General features: G+C 42.9%; 2 protein-coding genes and 1 pseudogene across 8 annotated transcripts in view; all 3 read right to left on the reverse strand.

Moving 5' to 3' along the window:
• Positions 1-6,690, reverse strand: part of LOC124036032 (apoptosis-inducing factor 3) — a 50,480-nt gene extending 43,790 nt beyond the window's left edge. For 2 of the 7 annotated variants that reach the window (XM_046350105.1, XM_046350103.1), the window contains exons 1-2: positions 5,885-6,690; positions 5,675-5,740 (exon numbers count right to left, since the gene is read on the reverse strand). The gene's annotated coding sequence lies outside the window, so the exon portion shown is untranslated. The other 5 variants (XM_046350108.1, XM_046350107.1, XM_046350102.1 and 2 more) reach the window with 5 other exon arrangements.
• A 1,012-nt stretch (positions 6,691-7,702) lies between these two features.
• Positions 7,703-11,575, reverse strand: LOC124036035 (annotated as a pseudogene).
• Positions 11,576-11,992: 417 nt separating this feature from the next.
• Positions 11,993-24,636, reverse strand: lztr1 (leucine-zipper-like transcription regulator 1). The gene is given in 21 exon segments (XM_046350112.1): positions 11,993-13,246; positions 13,746-13,826; positions 13,940-14,045; positions 14,231-14,380; positions 14,671-14,816; positions 14,818-14,955; positions 15,077-15,246; positions 15,560-15,758; positions 16,174-16,269; positions 16,601-16,693; positions 16,880-16,990; positions 17,764-17,808; positions 18,785-18,986; positions 19,148-19,287; positions 21,061-21,118; positions 21,212-21,295; positions 21,391-21,499; positions 21,590-21,669; positions 23,642-23,698; positions 23,801-23,863; positions 24,007-24,636. Coding segments are annotated over 21 exon segments (2,535 nt in total). The 5' UTR covers positions 24,297-24,636; the 3' UTR covers positions 11,993-13,129.
• Positions 24,637-25,618: the final 982 nt, after the last annotated feature.

Raw genomic sequence — 25,618 nt, forward strand, 5'->3', positions numbered from 1 at the left:
GATTAAAGAGCATGATCATCATTACACAAGTGCACCGTGTGTTGGGGACAATAAAAGGCCACTATAAAACGTGCAGTTTTGTCACACAACACAATGCCACTAATGTCTCAAGTTTAGGGAGCGTGCAATTGCATGCTGACTGCAGGAATGTCCACCAGAGCTGTTTCCAGATAATGTAAATGTTACTTTCTCTACCATAAGCAGCCTCCAACATCATTTTTGACGATTTGGAAATACTTCCAACCGGCCTCACAACCGCAGACCATGTGTAACCACGCCAGGACCTCCACATCTGGCTTTTTAACCTGCGGGGTGTTCTCAGACGAGCCTCCTGGACAGTTGTTGAAATTGTGGGTTTGCACAGCCGAAGAAGTTCTGCACAAATTGTCAGAAACGGTCTCAGGGAAGCTCATCTGCATGCTCGTCAAGCTCACCAGAGTCTTGACTTGACTGCAGTTCGGCGTCGTCACCGACTTCATCAAAGGTGAGCATTTGCCCAATCAACACTGGCATGCTGGAGAAGTGTGGTCTTCAAGGATGAATCCAGCTTTCAACTGTACCGGGCAGAGCAGTAAAGTGAGCAAGTGGTTTACTGACGTCAACATTATGAACAGAGTGCCCCATGGTGGCGGTGGGGTTATGTATGGGCAGGGATAAGCTACAGACAACGAACCCAATTGCATTTTATCAAAGGAAATTTGAATGCACATTAGACACAAGTCCTTAAAGCTGAAAATGTACCATTTCTTCCATGACCTGCATACTCACCAGACATGTGACCCATTGAGCATGTTTGGGATGCTCTGGATCGATGTGTACGATAGCATGTTCCAGTTCCTGCCAACATCCAGCAATTTCGCACAGCCATTGGAGAGGCGTGGGACACAATCTACAGCCTGCTCAACTCTATGTGAAGGAGATGTGTCACGCAGCATGAGGCAAATGGTGGTCACACACGTACTTTAAAAAAATAAGGTATTTGTGACCAAATACATGATGCATATCTGTATTCCCAGTCATGTTAAAGCCACAGATTAGGGCCCCATTTTATTTATTTCAATTGACTGATTTCCTTATATGAACTGTAACCCAGTAAAAACTTTGAAAATGTTGCCTGTTGCGTTTATATTTCAGTTCAGGAAGCGACCAGAAGACATTTCTTACTGGTTGTAAATCTGACCAGTTAATAACCAATATATGAAATATTTCCAAGACGTTAGGGAAAAAGACATATTTGCTTGGTTGAAATCTTATGTATTTATCAACAGAAAACCAGTTTGCAACCAGAAAAGTATAGTTTCCCCCTGCTTGCTGGATAGAGTGGGAAAAGGGAACACTGAAGCAGTCCTTGTTATCCTCGACAAGCTCTTGGGGGAGGGGGCATAGCTGTGCTGGTTTCTCTGATTGAATTGTTCATTTACAATGATTTATTATTATCCAGGTGGGATTGTCAGATCCCCTCTGTCATTTATGACAACGGCAAAGGACTCATATCATAATTCATGTAAAGTGATTGATTTTAGGGAAATACTGCACCAACAACACACAGCTGGGTTATTCTTGAATTGCATAGGCATTTGAGCCTCTTTGTAACATGAACAACACTTAAAATTGACAAATAATTACACATCATACATGATTTTGTTTATATGGAACTGTTTATGCAAGTCCTTTATACTGCTAGTCTTTAAAGTACTAAGGGCAAGAAAATTGGCTTGTCCCAGTGAGTTGTATTGACAGATTTTGGGGAATTAAAAGATAGCTTTCTATTATTTTGAATGCTAGAAAGTAAACAAAAAGTATTTAAAATATTATATAGGTCATTAAAAACAAAGACTATTAAAATACCTGGACCCAGAGGTGACACCTGAACCATAACGTTGCAAATTAAATGTTTCGATTTGCCTGTAATGCTCAGCCACTGCAAACAAGCAATCACTTGGGCTCTCTTGTGTATTGTTGCTCTGCTAAAAAATACCCTCTGCTGGTCACATAGAGAACGAACAGCAACACTGGGTGTGTGAATGTGTGTGTGTGTGCATGCACACGTGTGTCTGTCAAGTGTTATTGTTACTATAAGGTAAGCAAGATGACCGATCATCTCTCGACCCGAAGGCAGGAGGAGGGTCACAACATGCCATTACTGGTACATCACTCCGTTTAATTTATTTCTGGTAGTACTCCTATCTGCACACTTGCCCAGGGACAGCCAGCCACACACTCCAAAAACCCAGATTAAAGTACTACAGGCTAGCAAATGGGTGACTCATTTACGAGCTACGATCTCCAAATGTTAATGTCAGCAGCTTTAAGTGTAGGCTTAACCCCTGCCACTCTCTGGGCAATACTAGGCTGTGTAAACAGAAAAACATCTGATTTAACTGACTTTGACACAGAGAGTGACTCATTTTACTTTACTTGGTGATAAATGATTGTTTGAACTTTCTCCCTTTTACATTTACAGTAGACTACGTAGTCTTTCCTCAAACAAACTTTTTTTTTGTCTAGCTCCTTGTTTCTGAGCCAAAATGTGCATTAAGAACTCAGACTGCCTCGTGTGGCCAAGTGCACAAAAAAAAAACATTGGAAGTATCTATTGAGGCTTACAATTCATTTATCTTCCCTGTAGCAATGAATCTCAGCAATTGCCATACTTAAAGGGGAAGTTCCGTATTTTACAACACTTTTTGTTAGACGGTCCCTTGTGCTGAAAGTAGTCTTTGTGGCCAGACTAACTGTAATCCAGGGTTCGGTTGTCTTTAAACAGCCCGTAGAAACTTCAGCTAACTTTAGCCACTACTAGCTAAAATCAATGGGAGTAGTAGAGGCATGCGGCATGGCCAAATCAACTCAATCATTTAGCTTGATGGCAACAAAATAAATTAACAGCTACCACATGACCCCCACCACTCCCATAGATATTTAGGTAGCTGAAGTTAGCCTAACTTCGCCGTAACTTTTTTTAAACCTTTATTTAACCAGGCAAGTCAGTTAAGAACAAATTCTTATTTTCAATGACAGCCTGGGAACAGTGGGTTAACTGCCTGTTCAGGGGCAGAACGACAGCTCGGGGGTTTGAATTTGCAACCTTCCGGGTACTAGTCCAACACTCTAACCACTAGGCTACCCTGCCGCCCCAACTATCCAAAGTCGTTAGGGATCGTTAGGGATCTTCAATATATTACACTAAAGAAATAACTGCAGAGTTTGCATTAGAAAATAAATAGCTCCCCCTTATGTTATGTAATATTGATCAGGGAACCTAAAAAATAAGATACCATTTCAAATTGTATGACATTTTATTTGTCACATGCGCCAAATACAACAGGTTACAGGTTACAGTGAAATGCTTACTAACAAGCCCTTAACCAACAATGCAGTTAAGAAAAAAAACAAGTTAAAAAAATAGATCATTTAAAAAATAAAATAATTAAAGAGCAGCAGTAAAATAACAATAGCGAGGCTATATACAGGTTCACCGGTGCGGTGGCACCGGTTAGTTGAGGTAATTGAGGAAAACCACTTCTCAAAGCCATCTTATCTTTTCTTTTTTGTATATATATATACAGTGCCTTGCGAAAGTATTCGGCCCCCTTGAACTTTGCGACCTTTTGCCACATTTCAGGCTTCAAACAAAGATATAAAACTGTATTTTTTTGTGAAGAATCAACAACAAGTGGGACACAATCATGAAGTGGAACGACATTTATTGGATATTTCTAACTTTTTTAACAAATCAAAAACTGAAAAATTGGGCGTGCAAAATGATTCAGCCCCCTTAAGTTAATACTTTGTAGCGCCACCTTTTGCTGCGATTACAGCTGTAAGTCGCTTGGGGTAGATCTCTATCAGTTTTGCACATCAAGAGACTGACATTCTTTCCCATTCCTCCTTGCAAAACAGCTCGAGCTCAGTGATGTTGGATGGAGAGCATTTGTGAACAGCAGTTTTCAGTTCTTTCCACAGATTCTCGATTGGATTGAGTACCACTCTTCATATTTTCAAGTATAGTGGTGTCTGCATCATGTTATGGGTATGTTTGTAATTGTTAAGGACTGGGGAGTTTTTCCTGGATAAAAAATAAACAGAATTGAGCTAAGCACAGGAAAAATCCTAGAGGAAAACCTGGTTCAATCTGCTTTCCACCAGACACTGGGAGATGAATTCACCTTTCAGCAGGACAATAACCTAAAAACACAAGGCCAAAATCTACCCCGGAATGGCTTACCAAGGAGACAGTGAATGTTCCTGAGTGGCCGAGTTACAGTTTTGACTTACATCTGCTTGAAATTCTAAGTTAAGACTTGAAAATGCTTGTCTTATCAATGACACATTTTACAGAGCTTGAAGAATTTGGAAAATAAGAAAATCGGCAAATATTGCACAATCCATTTTTTTTACTTGTTAAATTATATGGTATGTTCAACTTCGAAATCAATGGTTTTAGTTTGGAATATATTTTAAACCGTTCTCAGCGTAATCCCGTTTACTCTGGAATTGTCCATATCAAGAGAACAGACATGCAGAAACCAAGCAGGCACATGAATGACAATGACCAGAGGCTGATGCAATTAATAAAATGAGTGCAAACAGGTTAGGGTTACCGACAAAAGCTTTCATTGCACTTTTCCATCAGAAATACAGGGACTTTATCCATGTCAAACAATATCAAAATATACAAATGGTGGCTATCAAACATTTCAAAAATGTGTTTTAATTAGGGTTGCAAAGGGAGGGTATATTCCTGGAAACGTTCAGAATGTACCAGTAAACTACCAAGGATTTGATGTAATCTGTCACAAAACATCAAGTGGCCCTTTTGGGTACTTGAGATTATCACTGGCGTCTGTAGTAATCTCTGACCTTCTGTGTGGCTTTATCACGTCAAACATATTGAATAAAATGAAAATATAATGACAATGCTATAAACATTATCCTAAATAACTTCAGTTTAGTGAATACCATTGTGTTTCATCATGAACTATGGTCTATATGTATTTGTTGTCAATGTTCGTTCTGTGGTCAAACTGGTGACAGTTGTGAAAAAAAGTCACTAGTTGGAGGAGCTGCAGAGTTAATTGAAATAATGCCATTGTTCATTAGATGCTTTTTTCATTAATTAGGCAATTCTCTCTTGAACCATATGGTCTATCTACTAGAAGCTAATGGACAATATAGACAGATATAAATGATTCTATTTCTTTACTATTCACGTATAAATTACCATGATAGATTATGATAGATTGCCATATATTTTCTATTAATTACCAAATGTACTGAAGATTACTGTAACATTGGTAAATTACCAGTAGCTTTGCAACCCTAGTTTTAATATCTCAAAATAGACCCAGGTAGTCACAGTCTGAAGTCAACTTCACACAGTCAACTGTAGCTTCTCTTACCATTCTCATTCAAACAATCAAATCAGGCATTCAAAGCTGCGGCTCCAGATAGCAGGTGTTTGTGTTACACTTTCTGTTACAATGTTGTTTGTAAAGTCCCAAGTAAGTCTGTTTTTGTCCAGTTAGATGTGGCAAATGTTCTAAATGTTTGAGATCATTCGTAAAACGGAGATACCTTTTTTCACTCGTTTGGTTGATTATAACGTTACTGAATCTCTCCATTGGCCTTCGGGAACTCTTGCCACTCCCAAAACAAACAAAACGATACTCACTGGAGTTCCTGCTGCAATGGCCCGGCTTCAGTGGATAAACCCCTTAACAAGTCTGTGGACTCTCTTCTGAAACACATGAAAGTGTTGGCAATCGATGAATAGATTTAATGCTCTGAAACGTGGAAAGGATGGCCGTGTTCGTAAACGGGGGAGGAGAGATGGCGTTCGATTACGGATGAAACATTAGCGGCAGGCTACGCATCCCCTTACCTTATATTATCCTGGCGAATGTGCAATCCTTGAGGAATAAAACAGACGAGTTGCAGGCAAAGGTCAATCATCTTCAGGAGTGCAGAGGCACCTGTTTTATGGCTTTTAATGAGTCTTGGCTGACTGACTCGTCTTTGGAGATCAAATGATTCGGGTGTCTGTTCCGACTGGATGGGGACAGCAGGTCGACTGGGAAATCACGGGGGCAGAGTCTGCTTGTGCATAGATCACCGATGATGCAACAATGTAACTGTCCTACGAGACTATGTCTACCTGATATTGAGCTGCTGTCACCTTTCTATCTCCCAAGAGAGTTTCCCCAAATATTTATAATGGTTGTTTACATTCACCGTAATGCCAATGCGAAGAATGCTGCTAATCTTATTTATACTGTGACACAAAATGCAACCTCTGTCTCCTGATGCCCCCAATATTATTTTAGGACATTTTAAATCGCTGTAACATGAAGAAAACTCAGAATAACACAGATTAATATGTCACCTTCCCAACACACCTCAACAAGACCCTGAACCTATGTTATGGCCCCATCAGAGGGGCCTACAAGTCTACAGCGAGAGTTCATCTGACCACAACACAGTGCATCTTCTGCCTCTCTACAGGACTGGGCTGAAGAGTGAGAAAGTGCAAAAGCGAGAGTTCATCTGACCACAACACAGTGCATCTTCTGCCTCTCTACAGGACTGGGCTGAAGAGTGAGAAAGTGCAAAAGCGAGAGTTCATCTGACCACAACACAGTGCATCTTCTGCCTCTCTACAGGACTGGGCTGAAGAGTGAGAAAGTGCAAAAGTGGTAAGTGAAGGTTTGGACCAATAAAAGCTATCTGGAGTAGCAACAATCTGAGGGCTGCCTGAATGGAATGAGAACTGTGGTTGGGCTACAAGACAAGGGAAACAAGATGATACCGTTTAAACACAAAGGACTGGCTGATGAGCTAAATGGTTTTATCTCAGATCTGACAATTGGAACGTTAGTGGAGGAATTACTCAGATGCGTATGAGGACAATTGCTACTCCCAAAATGGAATTTTGCATCCAGTGTCACCAGCCTATTCAAACAGACCAAAGTTTTAAAAAGTGCCCAGGACCAGACATGGTGGACAGGTACTTTTGTCATGTGCAGAACAACTCAGTGGATTTTTTTCATCACATTTTCACTCAAGCTGCAGAAGGTGCCTAAACTCTTGAGTATTCCCTGGACCCCTGCAGTTTGCTTACAGGGCCAAGCGAGGGATGGAGGACCCCACTCCAACACTACTCAACCACCTCTACAAGCACCTGGAGGGCCGAAAACCCCCACTTGAGGCTTCTGTTCATGGACTTCTCATCTCCCTTCAATACTATCCAGCTTCACATACTAGCAGAGAAGCTCCTCCCACATCAAGCTGGATGTGAGCCTTGTGGGCTGGATAGTGGACTTCCTTACCGACCAGCCCCAACAAGTGTGAGTAAATGGCGTCATGTCAAAGCAGCTCTGCTCCTCCACCGGTTGGTAAGGTTGTGTCTTCTCTCCTCTCCTATACATACTATACACTAACGACTGTCGTAGCGAATATGAAAACAGGCACATCATCAAGTTTGCTGATGACTCTGTCATCGTCAGTCTACTACAGGATGGAGATTCTGAGCATGGGCCTGTGGTAGATGACTCTGTCGTCGTCAGTCTACTACAGGATGGAGAGTCTGAGCATGGGCCTGTGGTAGATGACTCTGGTAGATGGAGAGTCTGTCATGGGCCTGTGGTAGATGACTCTGTCATCGTCAGTCTACAGGATGGAGAGTCTGAGCATGGGCCTGTGGTAGATGACTCTGTCATCGTCAGTCTACTACAGGATGGAGAGTCTGAGCATGGGCCTGTGGTAGATGACTCTGTCATCGTCAGTCTACTACAGGATGGAGAGTCTGAGCATGGGCCTGTGGTAGATGACTCTGTCATCGTCAGTCTACTACAGGATGGAGAGTCTGAGCATGGGCCTGTGGTAGATGACTCTGTCATCGTCAGTCTACTACAGGATGGAGAGTCTGAGCATGGGCCTGTGGTAGATGACTCTGTCGTCGTCAGTCTACTACAGGATGGAGAGTCTGAGCATGGGCCTGTGGTAGATGACTCTGTGTCATAGTGTGAGAACTGCTTCCTCCCACTGAATGTCTCCCAAACTAAAGATATGGCCATTGACTTTAGAAGGCTGCCACTGAACCCCACACCCACTGTGGTCATGGGACATGACATTGAGCTGGTCAGTATCTACAAGTACCTGGGAACAGTGCTGGACAACAAGTTGACGTTTGAGGAGAACACATACCATCTGAGAAAGATTAACTCATTTAACGTCAGCAAGACAATGATGACACTGTTTTATTGAATCCGTACTGATGTTCTCAAAGGTGGCCTGGTTTGGCAATCTTAATGTTTGCAACAGAAATAGGTTGTACAGGGTGGTTAAAGTGGGCAGCAATTTCAGCGGGATGCAACAGGCACAGCTCAGTGGCGTTCAGAAAGCGAATGGTGAGGAGAACTAACAGTATCCTAGACTGTCCTGGTCACCCCCACCTTGACAATTTTGCGCTTCTCCCTTCAGACTTCCCAAATTCAATAGCAACACATACAATAACTATTTTATCCCACAGGCCATTAACTTTCTGAATCTGCACATGAAATGTCTCTCTATTGCTGCACTTTTGCACAATTATTACTCCTTTTTATCCATCTCATTGTTTCATGTTATGTTTATATCGATTGTATAGTTGTCACTGTTTTGATTTTTTTATTGTTGAACCTCAACTGCACAACAATTTTCCCAATTGGGACAATAAAGATAACTTGATCAACTGAAAGTTTGACTATGAAACCTGTCTTTAAGTAGTGCTGTCCCCTTGGCTTCTCCTGGGGGGTGTTTGGGAGGCTGGCCACTCGCTGCTGCAGATTGTGGTCTGCCATGCACACAGCCACAAAGAAGAGGGAGCCTCCAATGACCAGGAAGAGGCCCGAGAACCAGCCAGAGAACATGGCCTCTCCAAACTCCCAGCATGAAACCACATCGGGCAGGTTCTCGTCCCATAAGTCTACCACAGTCATGTAGGCCACCAGGGAGACGGGCCAGGGTGGTGAGCCCCGACACCCAGGACAGCACACCGCTGACAATGAGGAGGCCCCTCTTCAAACCCTGCTGCCTCCCGAGAGCCCAGCTCCACTCCCTTCAGGCCTGGGAAGGCCACCGCCATGGTCAGGGCCCTAGTGCCCAGACAACAGCATGAGCACCATGGAGACCAGCAAGTCCAAAGGCAGGGCCGTGAGGGATTCAAAGGCTATATCCCAACCTCCTCTGTGAAGATGCAGGTGTGCCACAGGCCTGACTACTAGTTCTCCACTTAGTTCAGGTCCGAGTTCAAGGTCTTCCACAGGGGGATGAAGGTGGTTACAAGAGTAGTGACCAGACCCCCCGACTGTGACAAAGAGCGCAGTTCTCTGCCATGATTTTGGCGGTCAGGATCACCATCTTCTGTCAGTCGTCATCGTCGCTTACTCTCCTCACACTCTCTCTGTCCCTCTCTTTGTATTGGCCAAAGAACAGCCAGTGAGCGACTGGGCACCCCGACACCCTATCCCGTGGTAGCACTCGGACCGACTCAGCCAGCCCGCCTCATCCAGCATCTTAATAAAATACACCTGATAACCAGGAGATAATCCCAGGTCATGAGGCAATACAACAGACATACTCTTTTGTCGTATTGATAAATATCCTTGTAGGGAACAATGAGCACTGTTCTGAGATGAAACCAGATATGTCCAGTGTGATCCTGGGGATGGAGCGTGTGCACAGGAAGGAAACATGAGCAAGTTGGGCATGGGGGTACAAACACAAAGAGGAAAGGCCAGAAACTCTCGCAAGGGTGTCCAGAGTGTCCAGATTCAATGGACTCCAAGTGGCTACTGCTGCCTCATGTATAACTACTTAGGCTAAACAAGAGCCCAACAGTTGGTGAGGTCCTCATTTAGGTTTTAGAGCTCTGGGTTTGTAGCTGGCAGGGAACATGAAATCCTATCTGGCCACTAAGCCCTCGACTCTTTCATTCATTGACTTTAGGGAAAGCGTTGTATTTTAGATGTAACATGAAATCAATTGAGAACAGATGAAAAGGAGTCACATTCCACTGAAAATCAACGCAGCCTTAAAACGGATATTAAACTCCAATCAAAGTTTATCAGATGTTTTCAGATCTCAAAAGTGGCCTTATGTCAAAATCAGTCCACATCCTAGGCCATGTTTTGTAGACCCAGCTATACGCAGATCCAAAAATCCAAAATGAATGGTAAGGTTAAGGTTGCAAAGCTACCGGTAATTTACTAGAATCTTCAGTAAATATCAGAAAGTCTATGGCAATCTATCATAATTTTGGTAATTTACACTTAACTTTTTTTTAAATGTATTCATATTTAGTATTCATTTAATGTGTCCATGAGTTTCTAGTAGAAAGACCACATGTCAAACTCATTCCACAGAGGGCTTAGTGTCTGTGGGTTTTCACTCCATCATTGTACTCAATTAATGAATTAAGATGACTAATTTGTAAGGAACTTCCTTCACCTGTTTGTCTAGGTCTTAAGTGAAAGGAAAAAACAAAAACCCCGCAGACACTCGGCCCTCCGTGGAATAAGTTTGACACCCCTGAAATAGACCATATGGTTCAAGAGAAAATAGCCTAATTAAAGAAATCAACAATGGCATTATTTTCAATTAACTCCAACTCTTCCAACTATTGCCTTTTTTCACAAATGCCACCACCAAAAGGTTGTTGGATCAAATCCCCGAGCTAACAAGGAAAAAGATCTGTCGTTCTGCCCCTGAGCAAGGCAGTTAACCCACTGTTCCCCGGGCGCGGAAGAGGTGGATGTCGATTAAGGCAGCCCCCCCACACCTGTCTGATTCAGTTGAAGGCATTCAGTTGAAACAACTGACTAGGTATCCCCCTTTCCCAGTTTTACGCCAAAACATTAAACATATTGACATAGTTTGTAAAAAAAGAAGACATATTTCATGCTGAAACCCTGAAAAACTATTGGTATTCTCTAAGTTGGTTTATATTGAATATAATGTTTTGTCATTTTATAATCATCTTATTCAATATATTTTACATGTGATATACCCTCCCTTCGCAACCTTCGGTAAGGTCGACTACCGGTATACAGAAATATCAAAATATAATTTAGTATGTCATACAGTTTTTGGGGGTGCAAGCTTATCTTCCACATATCATTGGAACCTGACACTACTGGAACACACTGGTAATTTGTTTAGACAAAGGTCAAGGGTTAACCTGCGCAGACTTGAAGGTCTCCGTCAGCATTGGTGTGCTCCATTGCCCTCAAGTGGTCCCCTGATTCAATATCTGTTGGATTTCAAAAAGTCTAATATTTCAAGTTTCTAAACGCCAGCTTGCTGCAGCCCAACAGCTAAAGCTGAAGTAGTCTATTTTCTTCTACTACCTCTATGAGTTGGTAAACAAACTGGAATGGTGAATACTGCCACCTGGAGTGTGTTGTTTGAACAGGTATAAAGCCTGGTTTGTCAATTTACTGCCACCTGAAGTTATGGAATTTTTGCTCATAAGTCTAATTAATTGGCTAATGACCTGGATAGAATCATGTGAACTTTAACCCATAAGAAGGCCCATCCAGTTGACTACTTGAAAATGATGTGTCCTCAATGGCTCTGCCCATGCTAAAACAGGGTTTTGGGCACTTGGGTTCTGTATCTCCCTTTGGGCTAAAGGCAATGTTGGTTGCACACTACTGGCAGCTGGTGAGCAAGAGATACATTGTGCTAGAATCAAGTCAGTCTACTATTATGTTTTGGGTCAGGGACGGGTAGACACAGTACACGGCAGGAGAAAGAGAGACCTAGTAGTTAAACTGTATAAATGTTCTTCTTCAAAAAGTGTTCTCTTTTAGATCCGTTGCTTATTGGGTTTTTGGGAGCCTTCACAAAATTTGCTGATAATCTCCCTCACAGCAAAACATCAATTGAAACAAAGCTAACCTATTATGGGTGACAAGATGGGGTGTATGCTAAGTATACATAGACTAGTTGATGAACTTCATATAGGTCATTTATTAAAGCTTTGAGTACACGCAACCAACGTGAACAAACATTTGACTTAGCAGCATGTCGTCATACCTAAAACAGAGTATTTGAGTGGGCTTATTTCTGCAAACTGTACAGCCGCTGCTGGTTCAGACTTAGAAATATAGGTCCTGTGTTTGCCAATGTTAAATATCCATTCAATTCCAATGTCAATGTTAAACTAAACATGGTTCTCCCAAGCTTAGATAAACACCACTCAAGTACTAGACATGCCATAGCTAATCTGAAACCATCTTGACCGCGAAGCAGAGGTTGGAAATACTTAGCCATTCAATGAACACACTGAATTAGTTGCTAAGGGAAACCGAATCCCCTCGGAATAATGACCACGTACTGCAACTATGTCTTAAATACTTTGTCAAATGTATTTTGTAATAGTGCAACCATAAATAATTATTCTATGATAGATACATATGCAGTATGTACCAGTGGAGGCTGCAAAGGGGAGGACAGCTCATAATAAATGGCTGGAACGTAGCGAATGGAATTGAATCAAAGACATGGAATCCATGTTTGATGAATTAGATACCGCTCCAGTCATTACCACGAGCTCGTTCTCCCCAATTAAGGTGCCACCAATCTCCTGTGGTATGTACTCTTACTATGCAGGAGAATTCAACTTTCTTTTTTTTACACCATTTCTGAAATTAGAAGATGAATATAATGAGGAAATAAGTAGATGAAAAAGGGTACTTATAAACCATGCTAACTGAAATCAGGATAACTGAACAAGGATGAACGGAAGGTTACTTCATGCTAGCACAATCGTGAAGGTCAGCATTCTCAAGCCTGGCCCAGATGTACACATTCAGGTGATAATTTTCCAATAAGAGAGCTGATTCAAGGTAACCCAGCATAGATACAAATTGACATTTAGGACAAGGATGAAGAAATGCTATGTAAGGCCCACAGTAACGTATAAGGCAGTGGCTGCTAGTGGAAGGAGAAATGGGAAGGGCAGGGGAGTCCATCCTCCCCACTTTTCCTTCCGCCAGCCTCCACTGGTGTAAGGGAATGACTAAAGAGGGAGGGAGCAGACACGGAGGGCTTCGGTAGGTGGTAGGGAGAAGTGAGCAGCCTGGTCCTAGATGTCGGAGCCCATCTCTGCACACTGCTTGTCTGATATGTGTGAGGCAAGAGACTCGATGATGTCCAGCAGCAGCAGCTGGCTGAGGGACCTCAGGTTGGGGAGCTTGGACACCTTCAGAAGGGGGAGGGGGAGAAGCAACAAATAAATAAAAAACTGTCACAATCAAACAAAGACTCAGGAAGAGCAAAGTTGTTGAGCAAAGCCAAAAGAGGGAGTGAAAAACAATAGCGGATCAAAGTGCAAAACTGAAAACCCTGACAAGTAAGACATTACCAAGACAATTGCGGGCCGCATCTGGCTCGAGGGTGGCAAGTTTGAGCCCCTGGCGTAGAAAAAGAGGTACGTAGCATTTTGCTTGGTTAGTTAAGACAAAAAGATATTCCCGAATGGCACTGTAAGGAGAGCCGACAAGCACGAAGGATAAGGTGCTTGGCTGTAAACTGTCTCTTCTCTAACCACTGTGTAGAGGAAGACTGGGGTAATCCAGTTGGGCAACGGGGGGGGGGGGGGGGGGGACTCCCCACAGAGTTTCCCCTCAGGGGCTTAGTTTAGCTGTGGAGAGGGAGGCAACACCCCCCCCCAGGGCTCTGGACACCAGTAGCCCACCCACCTTGATGAACTGGTGGACGATGATGTGCAGGCAGTGCTTCTTCATGTCCCAGGCCTGGGTCTTGTCCGCCGCCTCCAGGATCTGAAAAGAAGGACACGGAACTGAAGGGGGATGAATGCTGCACACACTAACAGGATACAGCTACAGGCTAGATTAGAACACGTGAGCGGGGATTAACGGTGTGTGCAGTATACCTGGAGGACGTTCTCCACCGTCACATTCATCTCCAGGTTCTGCTTGCAGTAGGCCTGTAGCCTGTTGTTGGAGAAACCATAGTAATATGGCGCTGCGAACAGGTAGCTGTTATCAAGAGTCAAGGCTGTCATTGCACGCAAAGATCAGTATTGCCAAGTGATAGTGCTGCCACTTCTAATGACCCAATATGCATGTAGCATTATACAAAATGGCTCCCCCATAGTATTGGACCCAATAACAAATGAATGTGGAAGATGCTAGCCACGTATGGGGCCGAGTGGGGAGGATACAGAGAGTCTTCGGGAGGCATGTTAACGTCGCCGTAGTAGATATAGCGGAGCATGGACTCAAAGGCCTGCTTGCTGGGTACCATCTCCCCGATGGAGATGTTCACCTGGCCGTCCTCGGGCATGAAGGAACGGAACATCGCCTCAAAGTAGCTGCCCAGAGAAAGAGAGACACATCAACCCCATATACAAGCCTGCACACATACAGAACGGACACACAAGCAGTCAGGGAAAGTAACTCAACACGAGTAATCAACCCCAACTTCTGATCAAGAGGTTGTGGTAGTTCACGTGTGGGATTCAAATAGACCTGGGTCGTGTTCAGTAGGGCACGAGACGTTACCGCAACAAAGTTTTGCAATGGGTGGGGGGGGGGGGGATCAGTTAGGACATCCATGTCAAGACGTTTCTCACAAATGATCACAGCCCTGTAGTGACAGTACCTTGAGCGGGCGGCTAGTATAGCTTTATGGGCGGGCCGCGGGTGTCCGTCCAATAGCAGGACGATGTCACAGAAGTCCAGGCCGCCGCCCTCCAAGTAGGCCTTCATGTCCTGCACCAGGGAGGTGCCGATGTCCACGGGCTGATCCGAGTACACCCTGGGGGGGAGGCTGCTGCTTCCGCCGGACTATCTCCACGATCAGAGGGGTGGACAGGTGCTCAAACTCCTTGGTCATGATCACCTGGTTAAAGTGAGTCTCCTTCACCACAAAGTTAAGACAGTGCTCCTATGGTGGGACAGAAGAACAGGTCGTGTGAGCGATAGATTGACAGAATCATTTTTTTTTTTTGCTAATGCTTGATTTTACAACCTGGAGTTAGCAAAAACCCTCTTTTGGGTCGTCCTACCTTGAGCTGATCCAGCTGCAGCTTGTTGGCTTGTTCGCACACGCTCAGAACGTTCTGAAGGTCCACCGACGCCTCGATGTACTGCACACACAGCTGCTCCAGCCGCGACAGCTTGAAACTTAGCGCCAGCTTGTAGACATCCATGATTAGCAGAACGTCCTGGACGTGACCTGAGGGGAGTCCAGAAAAACATTGACATTTTAGTCAAAAGTTAAAAATCGCCACTATCCAAGAAAGACAAGTACAATGTATGCGCTCTTTTGAAGAGGTTTCATATGCAGTATGTGTGGGGGTAAATATTTCCCGAATCGAACCCCTAGCTCTTACCCCCTGTGCACTCCTGTTGACCTGAGAGGAGTGGCTGGGTTCAAGCAATATGGTAATATATCCACCTTGCCTTCTGATAGGGGTGCCCTGGGGGCTGGGAGCTAAGGGTTGATTTGGTTATGAATAGGTATGAGGAAGAGGTTGGTGAACTCTGACCTCTGCGCGGGTACTGGATCTTGTCTGTGTACAGGAACTGCATCAACACCTCGAAGGGCTGGGCCTCGGCCTCTCTGATGTGCACCTCCAGCATGGGCTGGTTCCCCGAAGCCCTGGTGCCCCCTGGGATATCCCTGGGACCTCCAGCCCCCGCCCCCTCCTCACCCCCCTCCTCACTGTTCTCCTGTTGTTTAATCCTCTGCACACAGATATAGGACACTTACTAACAGTCACTACTTCATGGGCCAGTTTCCCAGACATATTATTAACCCTAGTCCTGGACAACAAAAAAAGTCCTTTCAATGGAGGTTCTCCATTGAAAGGGCTTTTTAGTCCAGAGCTAGGCTCAATCTGAGTCACAGAAACCAGCCCCATGTGGGTTCCATTCAAATAATAAGGAAATGGTCGTTCCATTGGGTCAGTGGGTTAAGGGCATGGTGCTGGTGCTGGCAAAACCAGCAATGTGGGTTCGATTCCTGCACGGACCACATTATACTGAATAATGTTAACAGTTCTGTAAGTGTGTCTCTGCTCCACCACGTCATTTATACATGGGAGACTGACGACTAAAGCGTGACGAAGGTGAGAAGAGGACCCAAGCTCTCTCCACTTACCTGTCTCTGTCTATCCCGGGCCTGCAGGATCTTCTTTCTCAGCCACTGGCATCTTGCAGTCACGATGGCAATATGACCAAGGACTCTCTCCTCCCTCTGCAGTCGGAGAAAGAAAAGGGAGTGTGAAAGAGAGCAGAGGTCATAATAAAGAGGAAGGGAAGCAAAATGCTGAACAATCCCTTAATTATTAAAAGGCAGCTGATCCACTTTTGTCCTCTACGACGCAGGGTCGTGCTCATTAGGGCATGCAACAGGAAACGTTTTAAAACGTTTAGCAAAGGAAGACGAAAATGAGCGTTTCTTATAAGACCCTTAAGTCCCTGTTTCAGTCCGTTTAAAAAATAAATAAAATGTATTTGGTGCCTATTTAAAAACAGAATCTCAGCTCAGTCTCCCAGCAGCACGTAGATTCGCTGTGAGGACCCACCTCTCCCAGGATGAACTCCACATCGCAAAACTGACGGTTCTCAAACAGCTTGCCATAGTCCTCGTGGAGTGTGCACTTTGGGTAGCAAGAAAACTGATGGAAAAGAATAACAAAAGTTCATAAGGGTTAATATGGGTAGTGAGCGACTAAATGGTCCTATTTAACCCATTTCATTTTCTTCAATCAATACGTCGATTGTTCCCACCATGCAGAGCAACACAGTGACACGTAGGGTAGCTGATTGTGTGTTTTGACCTTTCAACTCCCACAGACACCCACCTGGAATCTGTACATCTCCCCGCTGCGCACATTATTGTCCACCGTTCCCCCGAAGATGTACATGGCATCCTGGATCACAGCGGCCGCGTGGAAAAGTCTTCCACTGGGCATCTAGAGGGAGAGAGAGGATGGGAGAGAAAGAGGGAGTGATTAGGGCAACATGGACAAACGAGACCCCCACTGGTTTAGCAGAAGATCCCTTCAAAATGACTAGAAAGAGAGGAAAGCGGATGAGGTCAGTTCGTGATACAAGAGGCAAGAGATGCAATGGCTTTTTCCTCCTCAGCCATGTTTTAGAAATCCCCTAGGTCGTGTTCATTAGGCAACAAACAGAAGACAACTAAATGAAACAAGGAGGGACTACCTGACCTGAATTTTTTTTTCTTCCTGTGCACAACATTTTAAAGCATTTTTGTGACTATGTGCCCTAATGAATATGACCCAGCAGTTAGTGGCTCGTACCGCATAGACACAGGTCTATAGGCAAACAAAGATCCAAGGTGGACAATCAATTAGTCTATGGGGTCTTTGGCCATACCTTATTATTTTGCTCCCCAATTATGCGCATGCCTAACCAGTGGCTTGTTGAGCTATTCCATTCTGACTAAATACACAATGATGTTCTTAAAGCTGCACTCTGTAGCTTATTTTCTATTTCCTCTGGAGATGGTTTGCTTCTGTAGTACTCAGAAGGGAGGGTATGTGCGAGGAGGAGAAGAACCACCCAGATTGGCTTAAATCAAACAGCGGTTGTTTTTTTGTGTTTGTTTTGAGCTGTAACTGTATGGAGAAGAAAAGCTAAGGCGAGGGCAGCTTACCAGATGAAAGAGAGAGCAAACAGAGAGAGACATTTTTCTATTTGATTAAAGATGTTTTTTTTTTACCAGGATTGACCCTTGAGATGAGGTCATCTCGTTTCCAAGGGGATCCTGGAAAAGGTAGAGAGCAGTGGCACTTCAAAACATATACGTGTAAATCAAATGGCACAAATGTAATGGATCGCATGCAAAAATATGCACATATCTTAGTGGGAAAACTCCACCCAAAACCTATCTTTTGGTATTTGTTTTATTTATGCATTGTTGATATAGTACCAAAATGTTTTGTATGTCAGCAATCAAGTTTTCAAGATATATAACTTTTAATATAGAGAAATACAGCCAGTATGATACATTTTGCACAATATGATGCTGTGTTTTGCATCATACAGGCTGTATTTCTGTATTTTGATAGTTATATACATCTTGAAAACTTGATTGCTGATGTACAAAACATTTTGTTCACTAATATCAACAATTAATTAATGAAACAAATACCAAAAGATGGTGTTGGGGTGGAATTTCCCTTTAAGGTGCTGGATGAAAATAAGAAAAAAATTATCTGAAGCTATGTCTGCAACTCTGATACACTCCCACCGTGATTTATTGGGACGCACACAAAGTTGTATGTTAGGTGTCTCAATAAATCACTGTGGGAGCATATTGAAGCCACCGTCTTTTTTCATGCTTGCTACGCAACTCATCTCTCTAATGTTCTGTAGTATTGGCAGCCCGATCAACACAGACACATGGGTACCTATGACATCAAATGACAATGCAAACATGCCACGTTTTCACTTCTTTTCAGGTATAGAGAATACATTTACAACCCAAAAGCCCTTCCACCCTAGGCACTTCTGGGCATCTGAGATTATTTGATAGGTTGAAGCAATATGGAGAAAATTCCACCTAGCCCCTATCAGAGGGCAAAGTGGAACGAATCCCAAATTGCTTACACCAATCACATTCTCTACAACTGCACAGGGGTAGAGGCTAGGAGTGGATTTGGGAATGGGTTTAAGACTAATCAGTACTAATAACTAGGGGCCCTACTCGGTGACCAGTTGGACACCTGCTGAGCACATACCTCGCTGTCTAGGCTGGGCTGGATCACCTCCCAGGTCTGGGAGTCCACGTCGTAGGAGTGCAGCTCGTTGGGCAGCGTGTTGTCGGCCGCGCCTCCAAACACGTACAGGTGACGGTCGAAGGCCACCATGGTGTGGCCATAGCGCCTCTGGGGGGGCGGGGGGGAGCCCCGCAGCAGGTGTTCAGTCGGGATGCGCGTCCACCTGGGCGTGACGGGAGGATCGACAAGACAGAATCTCGGTCATCTGACCCTCGGACATCAGCAGCACAAGCACTCCCTTCGTAGTGTCATTAAATGCCTCTCTTTTGTGTCTACTCGTTCAGAATGGCTTTATTAACGTTCAGTCTGATCTGGCTTACTTACATGTGGCCCTTGAACTCAAACTGGAAGAGGTTGTTGGTGATCTTGGCTCCACTCTGGCCGGAGAACACAAACATCTTGTCCCTGCACACGGCTACAGGGAAGTTGCAGCAGGAGGGAGGGATCTCACCGCTCTGTTCAATCTGAGACACCACAAAATCAGAAATGACATCAGCATTTGCTTTCCTATGCATTTTTGTTGTTGTTGCCATGTACAGTGCCTTCGGAACATAATCAGACCCCTTGACTTTTCACACATTTTGTAACGTTACAGCCTTATTCTAAAATGGATTATATATATATTTTTAAATCCTCACACACACAATATCCCATAAAGACAAAGCGAAAACAAGTTATTCGACATTTTTGCAAATGTATTAAAAATATAAAACAGAAATACCTCATTTACATAAGTATTCAGACCCTTTGCTATGAGACTTGACATTGAGCTCAGGTGCATCCTGTTTCCATTGATCAACCTTGATGTTTCTACAACATGATTGCAGTCCACATGTGGTAAATTAAATTGGACATGATTTGGAAAGGCACACACCTGTCTATTTAAAGGTCCCACAGTTGACAGAGCAAAAACCAAGCCATGAGGTCGAAGAAAGTGTCCGTAGAGCTCAGAGACAGGATTGTGTCGAGGCACAGATCTGGGGAAGGGTACCAAACATTTTCTGCAGCATTGAAGATCCCCAAGAACACAATGGCCACCATCATTCTTAAATAGAATAATTATCGAACCACCAAGACTCTTCTTGGAGCTGGCCACCCGGCCAAACAGAGGAATCGGGGGAAACGGGCCTTGGTCAGTGAGGTGACCAAGAACCTGAAGGTCACTCTCACAGAGCTCCAGAGTTCCTCTATAGAGATGTGAGAACCTTTCAGAAGGACAACCATCTCTGCAACACTTCACCAAATCACGCCATTATGGTAGAGTGGCCAAACGGAAGCCTCTCCTCAGTAAAGAGGCACATGACAGCCCACTTGGAGTTTGTCAAAAGGCACCTAGACTCTCAGACCATGAGAAACAAGATTATATGGTCTGATGAAACCCAGATTGAACTCTCTGGTCTGAATGCCAAGCATCACGTCTGGAGGAAACCTGGCACCATCCCTACGGTGAAGCATGGTGGTGGCAGCATCATGCTATTGGGATGTTTTTCAGGGGAAGGGATTGGGACACTGGTCAGGCTTGAGGGAGAGATGAACAGAGCAAAGTACAGAGAGATCCTTGATGAAAATCTGCTCCAGAGTGCCCAGGGCCTCAGACTGGGGCGACGGTTCACCTTCCAACAGGACAACGACCCTAAGCACACAGCCAAGACAACGCAGGAGTAGTTTCAGGACAAGTCTCTGGATGTCCTTGAGTGGCCAAGCCAGAGTCTGGAAATGAACCCGATCTAACATCTCTGGAGAGACCTGAAAATAGCTGTGCAGCAACACTCCCCATCCAGCCTGACAGAGCTTGAGGATCTGCAGAGTAGAATGGGAGAAACTCCCCCAAATACAGGTGTGCCAAGCGTCATACCCAAGAAGAGTATGCTGTAATCGCTGCCAAAGGTGCTTCAACAAAGTACTGATAAAGGGTCTGAATACTAATATAAATGTGATCATTTATAATATAAATGTTATCATTTATAAATATAAATAAACGATCAAAAATTTCTAAAAACCTGTTCTTGCTTTGTCATTATGTGTGTGTAGATTGAGGGAAAAAAATGTTTTAATACATTTTAGAGTAAGGCTGTAAACGTAACAAAATGTGGAAAAAGTCAAGGGGTCTGAATACTTTCCAAAGGCACTGTATGTATATGCATTATGTGTGGTTGGTTGCATGTCTATAAACTTGAGTGTGCTTGAAGATTCTCCTGTGTATGTCCCTTCGTTAAGAGAAGGTTCTGCATAATGACCTCCTCCCAACAGGCATGCTCTCGGTCCTGAAGACTGATGGTCCACATGTCATTTAACCTGCAGGTAGGGCAAACCATCAAATCAGTTATATTTTTATGTAAACATCAGGACATTGTCAATAAATATGACACAATTGTCAAACAAACCTACCTGGCATTTCCATCGTAGCCAGCAAATATCCATAGCTTATCACTGTACACTGTGGCACCATGTGCTGACCTGGCCACAGGCAAACTGAAACAAAAACAAAGACATGATTATACCACTGCTTGAAGCAATATGACAGACTAGCACATGTATATATTGTACTTCCCTATATCACAAATTACCTGCCCTCCACTTTCCACTCCGTCCACTGTCCTGTTGCAAACTTGTACTCAAAAAGGTCATTTTTGTTTTTAAGATTGGAGTTTGAGTAGATATCGCCAGTGTAGCCCCCTGAAAAGTTAAAATACAAGATTAAAGCTATTACGGACCACACATGAAGTTAAATGAACATAAACTAGCAGGCATTGAAGAAAAACTCACCAAACACGAACATGCTGCTGCCATACACCACGGCAGAATGGTGATACCTGGGTGCTGGTGGCGTGCCGGTGGTGAAGGCTCTGGAACACATTCAGTTTATCAGCCTTCAGTTCAAGTATGATGGATCTTATAGAACAGTGTTGTCAGTGTCATGTACAGAGCCATCAGAAAGTATTCAAACCCCTTGACTTATTCCACATTTGTTGTGTTACAGCTTGAATTCAAAATGGATTAAATCCACCCCCCCCCCCATCTACACACAATACCCTACAACGACAAAGTCAAAACATGGTTTTAGAAATGTTTGCAAATGTTGTGAAAATGAAATACAGAAATCTAATTTACCTAAGTATTCACATCCCTGAGTCAATACTTTGTAGCAGCACAATTGGCAGTGATTACAGCTGTGAGTCTTTCTGGGCAAGTCTCTAAGGGTGCGTTGCACCAACGGATTAACACTTAAACTGGGTTAAATCAAGGTTAATCTATTAATCTTGTTGCACCAAATTTTAAACCTAGTTTTAAATTAAATCATTCCTCTAATCTAAGTTTAGTTTTCATTTTAAAACTAGATTAAATTTAAGCCTGTTGCTAAAAGAATTTTTGGAAAAATATAAACTTAGATTGAAGTTTAATTCTAAACTACCACTTGAGGTGGTTTAACTGACAGAATGGCAGCATATCTACTGTGGAGAGACCAAAACAAGAGAGAATAATTAGAGACAGGTTGAATCCTGTTGAGTACACCTGGATTGTGCAACATTTGCCCATTATTCTTTTCAAAATTCTTCAAGCTCTGTCCAATTGGTTGTTGATCATTGCTATTCAACCATTTTCACATCTTGCCATAAATTTTCAACTAGATTTAAGTCAAAACTGTTACTCAGCCACTCAGGATTTGCCCCAAACATAACACTTTGTATTCAGGACAAAAAGTGAATTGCTTTGCCACATTCTTTGCAGTATTACTTTAGTGCCTTGTTCCAAACAGAACGCATGTTTTGAAATATTTGTATTCTGTACAGACTTCCTTCTTTTCACTCAATTAGGTTAGTCAATTAGGTTAGTATTTTGGAGTAGCTACATGGTTGTTGATCAATCCTCAGTTTTCTCCTGTCATAGCCATTCAACTCTGGAACTGTTTTAAAGTCACCATTGGCCTCATGGTGAAATCCCTGAGCAGTTTCCTTCCCTTGAGTTAAGAAGGACGCATGTTTATTTGTAGTGACTGGATGTATTGATGCACCATCCGAAGTGTAATTAATAACTTCACCATGCTCAAATGAATATATATATATTTTTCCATAGGTGCACTTTGCGAGGCATTTGAAAAGCTCATTGTGGTTGAATCTGTGTTTGAAATTCACAGCTCGACCGACGGACCTTAAAAATAATTGTATGTTTAAGGTACAGAGATGAGATAATCATTCAAAAATTATGTTAAACACTATTATTGCACAAGAGTGAGTCCATGCAACTTATCAAATCAAATTTTATTGGCCACATACCTGTGCTTAGCAGATGTTATTGCAGGTGTAACAAAATGCTTGTAAAAATGCCCTGGCTGTATGTAGTAACACAAAACATTCTCTGGGCTAATAATGTGAGAAATAAAAGGGAGAAAAAAAAGAATACTGCAAAGTTTCCTAAGAGCTGGAAGAAAGGCAGCCCTCTCTGTTGGCACCATCCCCCTATGTGACTTGTTAAGCAAATGTTATCTCCCAAATGTATTTAGGCTTGCCATAACGAAGGGGTTGAATACTTTTGGACTCAAGACATTTAAGCTTTTCATTTTTAATTAATTTGAGAAAACAAATCTAAAAACATAAAACCACTTTGACATTACATATATAAAATCATAATAAAGTGGCATTTAGCAAAAGCTTTTATCCAAAACGACATACAGTCGTGCGCGCATACATTGTGTGCAGGCCATTGACAAAAAAAATCTCAATTCAAACCATTTTCAATTTATCACAACAAAATGTGGAGGGGTGTGAATACTTTCAGAAGGCGCGGTATATTTAAAGAATTTGTGAAGGTGATTCTTACCGGCACCATGAGCAGTCCTTCACATCGAAGCGCAACAAGTCATTCAGCATGTTTTTCCTGACAGATGTCAATAGGGGCTTAGTTAGATCATTGAGGATTTCCACACGACCTCAACATTGCAATGCAACCACATGAATATGTGACTCAAACATGTCTTACCCATTATCTCCCCCGAATACATATATGGCATCCCTGTATGCCACAACGGTGTGCTTGCTGCGTCTGCAGAATTGAAAATATGTTTTACATGTGCAACTGTCACAATGGTCACACCAGCAATCACAAGGAATAGCCTAACAACATTGTCGTCAGCACCGCAGCACTAGCTACAAAGAAATGTATAATGACATTAGTTGTCAACTCACCTGGCACCGACAAACTCATCACACGGTGGGAGCCTTCTCCAGCGATGGACAGTCTCGAATGGGCCGAAATTAAGTGTCAAATATTCCACACTGTCCGAGCAGCTATGGTCGAAATCAACACTTGGTGCAACTTTGGTGGATTTACAAGACATGGTTACATGACCATCACATCCAACCAATCTCTTCTTAGCTGTCCATAGCAAGACTGTGCCCTCTAGGTCAAAAGCCACCCACCCTGGGATTATGCTGATACAGTTACTAGATGAATTTGCAGATACACTGTTTGTCATTCAGTTAGCTAAGCTTTCCTTTCATCTTAAAATCGTCCTTTTTACTGGCGAAAGGGCAACCAAGAATAGGCGATGTGACTTAGCTAACGTTACCCGAACCGGCTAGCTAGCTAAGCTAGCTAGTTAACGGCCACTGAATAGCCAGCTAGTTACAAATAAATACATCGGGATGATAAATCTTTAATATGTTCCCCTCTATCTAAAAAAAAAAGAATACTCCAACAATATATATACCATTAATATCTATGTTACCAAAAAGTGGCATTTACTAGCTACAACAATCGTAATGTTTTTCTTGCTGCAAAACAAAAAGTGTCACAAATCGCCCACGCCCCTGAAATTGTTGCTGGAAGTTGTAGTTTATACAATAGAGTTTCTTATAGTTCTCAATATATCTTGAAATGTATTAGAACATCATTTCCCATGAACAACAAAGAGTCTCATCCATTGGCTCTCAATGGGGAATATTTAGCCAATCACAGTAAGAAAGTGAGTTGCTCACTTTTCTCTTCGATTTATCCGCACATCATCGTGTGTGGTCGCCAGAAAATGATACGTTTTTTTTTTCAAGTACTGTACTGTACATACAGTATGTTCCTCTGGTCTATGCCTTCAGAAAGTATTCCTACCCCTTGACTTTTTCCACATTTTGTTGTGTTACAACCTGAATTAAAAAATGATTAAATATATGTTTTTCTCACCCATCTACACACAATACCTCCTAAAGACAAAAACATGTTGTTTTTTAAAACATTTTTGCAAATGTATTTAAAAGGAACAAAAATAACCCCCCCCGAGTCAATACATGTTAGTATCACCTATGGCAGTGATTACAGCTGTGGGTCTTTCTGGATAAGTCTTTAAGAGCTTTGCACACCGGGATTGTACAATATTTGCACCTTTTTCTTTTTTAAGCTCTGTCAAATTGGTTGTTGACCATTGCTAAACAACCATTTTCATGTGGCTGTAACTAATTTAAAACTGTAACCAGGCTGCTCAGGAACATTCAATGTCTTCTTAGTAAGCAACTACCGTGTATATTTGGCCTTGTGTTTTAGGTTATTGTCCTGCTGAAAGGTGAATATGTCTCCCAGTGTCTGTTGGAAAGCAGACTGAACCAGGTTCTCCTCTAAGATTTTGCTTGTGCCTATCTTTATTCCATTTCTTTTTATTCTATAAAACTCTCTCGACATTAACGATTGCAAGCATACCCATAACATGATGTAGCCACCACCATGCTTGAAAATTCAAAGAGTGGTACTCAATGATGTGTTGTGTTGGATTTGCCCCAAACATAATGATTTGTATTCATGACATAAAGT

Source organism: Oncorhynchus gorbuscha, linkage group LG05, assembly GCF_021184085.1.
Source record: "Oncorhynchus gorbuscha isolate QuinsamMale2020 ecotype Even-year linkage group LG05, OgorEven_v1.0, whole genome shotgun sequence".
NCBI lineage: Eukaryota > Metazoa > Chordata > Actinopteri > Salmoniformes > Salmonidae > Oncorhynchus > Oncorhynchus gorbuscha.